The sequence below is a fragment of the Phoenix dactylifera genome, chromosome 1, assembly GCF_051530095.1.
Source record: "Phoenix dactylifera cultivar Ajwa chromosome 1, Ajwa_hap1_PhDact_Kaust_v1.1, whole genome shotgun sequence".
Lineage (NCBI taxonomy): Eukaryota > Viridiplantae > Streptophyta > Magnoliopsida > Arecales > Arecaceae > Phoenix > Phoenix dactylifera.
Genome location: NC_143190.1, coordinates 56473801 through 56482061, shown reverse-complemented (window position 1 = coordinate 56482061; position 8261 = coordinate 56473801). Strand labels below are relative to the sequence as shown.

The window sequence follows — 8261 nt, the reverse complement described above, 5'->3', positions numbered from 1 at the left end:
GAGAGTTGGAACCAGGTCTTTCAGAATTTTGTGGTAGCTATATATTTGACATCCAATATTATTTTTCAAACCTCAGAACTCAGAATCAATCAAAACTGAAATACAATTTTAATTTTAGTGAAACTAAATACATCTTTATTTTGGAAATTGCATATACAGAAATCATGTCCGTAAAAGGGGAAAAATGAAAAGAGAAGTGCCTGAAATTAGCATTATTATTCTAGTGGAACACATATCATTGTATTTTGTTTGGTCAATTGGTGGACTCTTTCTCACATGGTTTTGCGCCGATAACAATAACATTAGAGCCTGTGAATATATTATTTATTTGTTTACTTTTGTACATTCGTGGATATCTTGTATGAAACTTGATCTGCTATGCATTGGTATAGTCCATCACCTCATGTTTCAACTAAGAGGTTCATTTACTTCTATCACAGTCCACAGGCTGGAGTCTGTGATTAAGTGCATACATTGTGAAACTCTACATTGGCCAAAAATAATTAATTGCCATGCCAGAGTCTATGGCAATGCAAGGATCATAAGACACATCTTATTACATTTGGTATTTTAATTAAATCTTGCAAAGTCTTCCCAAAGTTCAGCACAATAACAGGAAAGCAAGTGCTACCACTAAATTATTTCAAGTAGTTGCAATAGCCAAGTAAAAAAGCAATGATTCAATGCTTGATTACCCACTCAAATGGGGACCAATATTGTTCTTTGGGTACACATGGTAGGCTATAGATAGCCTGGATTTGAATTTAATAAATCATGAATTATTGCAGCTTAAATGCTATCTAGCTATATTCAAGTAAAAGATGACTCATAAAACTATTATTTTTTTCAGTAAATATCAATATAAAAAAAAAAATATTTGAGGAGCTAGCTCTGTGATTCGAGATCCAGACTCGAGGCTAGTGGCTGTTGGTGAAACTACGATATGGGGTATCAGCAATATGAGGTGGGTTTTGAGAGACGACTTCATTGTAGTTGAGGATGATTCAGTTATGGTGGTCAGATGGATTCAGAGTCAGGCAGAGACAGGGATCCTTCATCCTCTTCTGCATGGCATCTGAAGGAGCTTGAGGGAGTGTGTATGCTTCGTAGACATACACATCTATCGGGAGATAAATAGGATGACAGACCGCATCGCTTTTTATATAGTGGAGCACTTTGAATAGTTTTTATAGACCACAATATCACCCATCTTGATTGTGTTCTGTAATATTTTATTTTTAGTTTTGTTGTCAGTCTCATTAAAAAAAAAACATCACAAAAAGTCCACGAGCATCCAATTTTATCCCTGCCGCGTCCAACTCTCCTTCTATAGGGATTTACATGTGGAAAAACAACCAAATAGATCTATTCAGACACGGATACCATAATTAGTTTGGGGGCAAAAAAAAAAAAAAAAAAAAGTAAAGAACTCATGCGCGCTCCCGATCGTTACGATTTTGCGCGCCGGAAAGGCGGGATGCCCGCACGCTACTTTAAAGCCAGTTACGTCAGCGGAAGACTCGGAACCCGAAGGATTTTTCTTTTACTTTTCGACCCTCCCCCATTTACTATTCTCCTGTCAGCCCGTACACCTTTTGGTCCTCCGCTCCCCACAGTGCATTGCCGTAATTTCAAATCCTTCCACGTGCTTTTTGCCATCACGATGTGACCACTTCCTCCACGGACCATATCATACCACAAATTCGGACTCTTATTCTAAAATTGCTTTCACCCCCTCTTTCTCGACAGAGATCCAACGATAAGACCCTTGGAGTCCCCCATCTCTTTTAGTTAAGAAATAATGCGTATATATAAGGTTATTTCTAACTTTATTTCAACTGAATAATTTTTGAAAAGAGTTCAAATCCCCTTTAATATATGTGCGGATAGGATAATTTTGGTTTATAAATCATGACTACCCGTGTTATCCAAAAAAAACTCATGATTATTGTTAAAAAAATATAAAATATATAAATAAATCTATCTCATTCTATCGACTTAAGTTTTTGGAAAACAAATGGTAATTTTAACATGATATTAGAGTAGAGGTCCTAAGTTCGAATTCTGTTTCTGCACTCTTTAACTTCATTATTAAGCTGTTGAGATAAGTGGATAATTTGTTACGTAGATAGGACTGCTCTAAAAATAGCCATTAAAAAATCATACCGATCAAATTTGTTAATATAATGCATAAAATATGCTATTATAAATTATTTTGACATAAAATCTCTATTTAAAGTTGTCTTGTATGGTCGTAATTTCATAGATGAAATGATTCTGGTCCAAAATTTTACAAATTGTAGCTGTGGTGTACCCATGTTAACAGCCATTGTGCTACTTTTGTTCCACTGTATATGGGATAGATTTAAGTGCGTGCAGACTAAAGCACAAGTACGCATACTATGATGCACTACTGCACTAGGGACTCAAGCATGAAGAAAATATATGTAGGGACTAAAACGTTAAGTAAATATCAACATAAGGCCTGGACCGTAATTCACATTCTCCTTTCCCGGAAATATAAATGTTTGCTTGCTTGGCTCTCAGAAGTCTGAACGCAACCACTATTTCCCACCACCTTCTCTCGGACTCCCTTGGATAGTTTCTTTGCTTGCCCATGGAAAAAAAAGGAACCAATAAAAAACTCCCCTTTCCTTCTGGCATCAGTAGTACCACAGCTTTCGGATCTGCTGAGCTTTGACCAAACCATACGCTTCTCAGAGATTTCCTGCGAGGGAGAAGCAGCCTGTTGACGAGAAGTAGCGTGAGCAGAGAAAGATACGACTAACCAAACCCAGGATCTTCCTTTTTCCTTTCTCCTCTCCCCTCACCTGGCCCTTAGAAGACTAACAAGAGAGGAAACAAAGCTCTTAGTGGCGAGACAAGGAAATCCTCTGCTCGTCTTTTGCTTCTCCTGTTCTAAGATTTCGTACCCTGAGACCAGGTCTCAGAAAAGCTGATAGTATGGAGAGAAGTAGAAGATCGAGTATAATATAATAAAAAACCAGGGACTATTCACGAGACTATCAGTAAGTAGAAGAAAGGAAGCATGCATCTTTTCCGAGGAGACTGAGCTCCCGAAAGAGAGAAAGCGGTGGAAGACTAGAGGGTGGAGAGTTTTTGTAGTTCTCTCCCAGTTCTACTGCGGTTCTCCGCTATCGAACGCTCTGCATCCGACTTTGGTGTGAGTATATGGAGATAAGTTTCCTTATTGCTTATTCCTGTCCTTATCTGGAGCTTTTCCTACTAAGTTAACGGGAAAGATCCAAACTTTTTCGTTCTTTTGAGGTGGGTGTGTTTTTTTTTTCTTTTGCTAGAGAGGTGGGTGTGTATCGATCTTTCGTTTGTGTTGGGCTCTGTTTTCTAGTTAAACATAGTTTACAGAGAGATAGACCGCCGCTGATGGAAGAAAGGAGCCAACTTTTGAGATGGGTCCTCTTCTCTCTTTTGTTCCTCTGTCTTTTCTGCTATGAGTGGAGAAGTGGAGAATATTTGGAGACACGAGGAGTTATCTGCAGTGCTTTTTGTTAGCTGATGGAATGGAGCGCACATCTTTCCTTCCTTTTAGTTCCCTTCTACTTTGAATTTTGAAATTGGCTTAGCTATGCTCTCCCTCACCCGTCTTCATCCAGTTGCAGTCAAGTTTCTCGATGGATTTCTCTATAATTCTCTTCTGCTCAGTGATTCTGAAGTAGGTTTGCTTTACTAATCCCAATTTCTTGTAAATTCCATTTGTCCTGTAACGCAGGAATCCACAAGGCATTACTCTACTAAAAGTTCTTTTCTTTCTGTCTTTTCTTCTCGATGTTCTCTAGTCACCTTATCTTCTCGTTTTTTCGAGAAAAGTTTTTTTTTTAAAAAAAATAGTCACTACAATTTTATCTTTTGTAACTTTCTACTACTACTCCTATCCGGCAACCTGGAAACTGGCTACTTTAGATTTTACTCAATCTGTATACTCTTGCTTGAATCCGGCACCCCCGTTTCTTCTACAGGACCTCCTGGCCTTTTCCCACTAGTACCTAAGCTCCTGTCCTTGTCTCTAAGTTTTGTCTGGTTCCGGCGGCCGGGAAATGGGCCGAGCTACGAAGTGGCTGAGGAGTCTTCTTGGCGGGAAGAAGGATGCTAAGGATCAAAAGGACAACGCCGGTACCAGTGGCAGAGAAAGGAAAGAGAAGAAAAGGTGGAGCTTTGGGAAGTTCGGAAGCGGCTCCAGCGAAGGCGAGACGCAGAATACGGCGGCGGCGGCGGACTCAGAATGGTTGAAATCGTTGTATGCTGAGAGGGAGGTTCAGAACATGCATGCTATCGCGGTGGCGGTTGCCACCACCGCCGCAGCTAGTGCAGCAGTGACGGCAGCTCATGCGGCGGTGGTGCGGCTCCAGAGCCAGGGGAGAGGCACTATGTTTAATGGCTGCATGGAGCCGTGGGCGGCCGTCAAGATTCAAACAGCTTTCAGAGGATATCTAGTAAGACCAATCTTGCAGACTAGTAAATCCATCTCTTGCAAAGCCTTCTTTAGCTAATTTCTCGCGGAGTTGAATTCTTGGAATGCGTATTATCTTTTGAAGTGAGACATTACCATTCTCTGTTTCTGTTCTGTTTTTACTTCAAACATGTTGAATCTAATGCCTATTGCTTAAAATTTATTGGTTAGTAGCTATATTGACAACATTCTCTATTTGAAAGGAACCCTGTTAGATCTTGTTAGTTATTTGGGCAGTAAATGTCTCAGTGGAGAGTCCTTGCGATATTATTAATGGCTTAACAATTCTTCTCGTATTGAGTTCTCGGCCACTTCCTTTGTTTTCCAGTTATTGCATCTAGTACCAAGTATATATCAAGTTTCTCCGATCTCTTTTCGTGGTTTCTATCTAGATAATGTGGATAAATTTGACTCTTACTTCTGCCTTGGTGTTGCCTTTTTCCGCATCGTTTAGTAGAGTTGAATCCTTTTGGACTGCTATTATTGCAGGCAAAGAAAGCTCTTCGAGCCCTCAAAGCTCTAGTAAAGCTGCAAGCTCTGGTCCGAGGCTACCTTGTGAGGAAGCAAGCAGCTGCAACTCTTCACCGATTGCAAGCTATTATAAGAGCTCAGGCCGCCGCTCGGCAGCAGAACATTCACAGCCTTCTTCCAAAAGATGGAAGATTTCCACCAGCTATCCGTCCCCGGAAATCATACGTATTGAAATCCTCATTATGGTCATACGAATTCTATTCCCATTAGCAGCCAACTACATTAGGCTTTTAATTCTCTTCCTCTTCTATATACTTGCAGGAAAGGTTTAATGAACCAAGAAGCGAACAATTAGCACCAGTTCATAGCCGGCGGCTGTCGTTGTGCCTTGACAGTCCAAGCTACAGCGTTGATAGGAGTCCAAAGATTGTTGAGATGGATACTTGCAGAACCAAGTCAAGATCTTCCCGTAGAACCACCCCTTCTGTTTCAGAGACTACTGGAGACCAGCACTCACTGCTCATTTCCTCTCCATTTCCATGTCAAACTCCACCTAGGCTCTCCATACCCACTCGCCGAATATACCAAGATCAGGACTCGAGTCTCAGTACAGACGGCAAATGCCGGTACTCGAAGACTGCTTACAACACCCCTCGCTACATGAACTATGCGAGCAGTACCCCGGTAACGCCGGCGAAGGGCCTAAATGCCTTTGATGGGGTTCTCCGGCGAATTCTTAATATGCCAAACCGGCCTAACTATATGGCAAACACGAGGTCGTCGGTGGCGAAGGTGCGGTCGCAGAGCGCACCAAAGCAGAGGCCAGAGATTGCAGGGCTGAGGAAGAGGGTGCCATCGAATTTGAATGAGGCTGTGGAGTCCAGAGCAAGCTTGAGTGGGGTTGTGTCAAGAAAGTCTTGCTCCCCAGCACAGGGAGCCTTTAATTTTAAGAGTGCTGTGGTGGAGAGGCTCGATAAGTCTGTTGAATTGAGTAGAGACTACTACTTGCAGAGGATGTGGTGATCATGGAGTTTAGAAACAGAAGCCCCTACTAGGCCCTGCATGCATAAATCTGATTATGAGTAGTGTTGTGACAAGGGAGGAAGAGAGAATGCGCAAATTGTCCTAGTCTGATGAGTTTCTTGTTTCTTTTGCTGTTCACTCACCTAGTTGTAATGAAAATTTTCGGACTTTAATGTAAACAGAAGGAACATATGCATCCTTCTTCTAATGAAAATACAAGGAAGATTTTAGTCGTAGCAGCAGCATGTCACATTGTCTGGATCTTACTCAGCGCGATCTAATCTGGATATCTGAAGCATGATTAAAATGTAAACTAATATCAACTTGATTTTATCTAATTCAAAATGATTAGAAAGTGTTTAGACAAATCTAGGCTCAAATCCTGCACCTATATAGTCACTTTGAGTAGGATTAGATTAATAATCAAGCCACCTTCATTTCTTAATTAATATATTAGAGAGAATCAACCACCCCTTCATTAAAAGGAAAAAGAGTGATGGGAGGCTGTGTTGGGGAAGAGTGGTTTGAAATGGAGAAAGTAATAGAACAATTCATTTTTTAGGTGATATTTGCTCTCAATCAAATAAATTTGCTAATTGTTTTATGGCAAGAGTTTTTTGCACGAATACCCTCATAAATATCGAATTTTACATGAACCCTTCCAAAATAGATATTTGTAGGTAAAACACTTATTTTGCTATTCTGTCCTTTTTTTTATCCTTATTTTTGCATATTTACCCATACTATTTAACGTCGTTAAAAAATTAACGGTTTAAAATTAAAATAACTAAAATATCCTTAATGGATAGATGTGCAAAAAGAAATATTTATAAGGTGATCGCAATGGAGGACAAAAAAGTAATTTTAAAAATCTATTTTATTTTTAATTAAAATAAATATGGTTTTTATTAATGATGTTAGAAGAATCGTTATATTAAGGGCATTTATGCAAAAATAGTGTTTTATAAGGATACATAAATAAATATAAATTTGAAGAGAGTATTCACGCAAAATTAAATTTTTAGAAGGATATTCATGCAAAAAGAATAAGCATCAGAAATTGTTTAAAGAACTGCCTAGCGTCAGTGACTGCCTACAACATATTTTTTTGGGTAAGCTGTTTTTCAAGATTGCTTGTCCATTGTCATGTTAGTTTAACACCTCTTATGTATCCATAAACACATCATAGGCTTGAGACTTAATTGGGTCACCCTCATCACTATTTCAGCCTAAGCTGCCACTATGAAACGCATCATGGAAATTTTGGTATGACATGTTCCTCCTCTGGACTTCAGAGAATCTCGGATTCACGTTCCACTGGCTATGCTTTTGGCACGGAAACGTGCATGAATGCGTTCATGAGCGTGATATGCAGGTTCGCTTCTTCGCTTTGGTCCCTTAGCGTTCCGCTCAAGGAAAAATGCTTTCTATGGCTTTGTTGGAAGAAAAGGCTAAATAGTCGAAACCTTCTTGGCAGAAAGCTCGGCAAGAATTTGGGAGGATGCATTATTTGTTAAAACTCTGTGGAGTCCGTTGATCACCTTTTTTTCCGATTGTCACTTCTTCTCCACCAGTTGGAGGACCGTTTGCGCACTCTTGGGAGTTTTGCAATCCCATGGGACTTTTGAAGGCTTGTGTTTGGCTTGAAGAAGGGGGAACTTAAAAATATGATCATCAAGTGATTCTCATCTTGATGGCAGCCATGACATGGGTCTCTTGGAAAGAAAGGAATGCTAGATTGTTATAGAACAAGTATTCCTCCATCTGCTCGGTTGCTGTGAAAGGTATTCAATTGTTCAAGCTTTGGTCGAATATCTATAATAGCAAGGCATTAGTGACGCATGGAAAGCGCTGGCTCAAGATTAAAAGATTGCCCGAGTTGCTAAATGGAGCTTGACTTCAACATTCACTGCTTGTGCTTGTGGAGTTGTTAAATGGAAAACATTATCTGCTGTGCCCCCCTGTATCAGCTAATATACTTCTGGCAGCCACGGAAAGTCTCATTTGGACCTCAGGAGGGAAATTGAGGCAATATGTGACTCAAATCTAGTAAGGCTGGGGCAATCCAATCACCAGCTGGATAAGGCTGGGAACTCATCCACATAAGGCCTTCTTCTCCTCTATTGAAACCGTCGCAAAACCCTCGAAGCATGCCGCTGGTTTCAAGCTCTTTTTTCAGCGTTTCTTCCAAGATTCTTCGCCGGAAAGGGCTGCCAAAGCACCTCGACGGACCAAGGTGAGAGATCAAGGGATGCGATGGTAGACCTCTGGTGAACTCTAG

The 8261-nt window shown here is 40.4% G+C and overlaps 1 protein-coding gene across 2 annotated transcripts; it reads left to right on the top strand.

The window, feature by feature from the left end:
* Nucleotides 1–2553: 2553 nt before the first annotated feature.
* LOC103696080 (protein IQ-domain 26-like) lies at nucleotides 2554–6216 on the top strand. Of its 2 annotated transcripts, none has more exons than XM_039125373.2 (4): nucleotides 2554–3184; nucleotides 3996–4469; nucleotides 4976–5182; nucleotides 5279–6216. In XM_039125373.2, exons 2-4 carry the CDS (start codon nucleotides 4074–4076, stop codon nucleotides 5978–5980), a joined length of 1305 nt encoding a protein of 434 aa, XP_038981301.2. In that variant the 5' UTR covers nucleotides 2554–3184; nucleotides 3996–4073; the 3' UTR covers nucleotides 5981–6216. The 2 variants fall into 2 exon arrangements, with proteins under 2 accessions (XP_038981301.2, XP_038981302.2); XM_039125374.2 differs by lacking the exon at nucleotides 2554–3184 and adding an exon at nucleotides 3553–3691.
* The last annotated feature ends 2045 nt before the right edge of the window (nucleotides 6217–8261 follow it).

Bases quoted from the DNA above. Each gene is read 5' to 3' on its own strand.
- LOC103696080 (XM_039125373.2), top strand. From the start codon at position 4,074: ATGGGCCGAGCTACGAAGTGGCTGAGGAGTCTTCTTGGCGGGAAGAAG. The intron at 4,470-4,975 runs GTAAGACCAATC...CTATTATTGCAG, and splicing joins CAGCTTTCAGAGGATATCTA to GCAAAGAAAGCTCTTCGAGC. The intron at 5,183-5,278 runs GTATTGAAATCC...ATATACTTGCAG, and splicing joins TCCGTCCCCGGAAATCATAC to GAAAGGTTTAATGAACCAAG.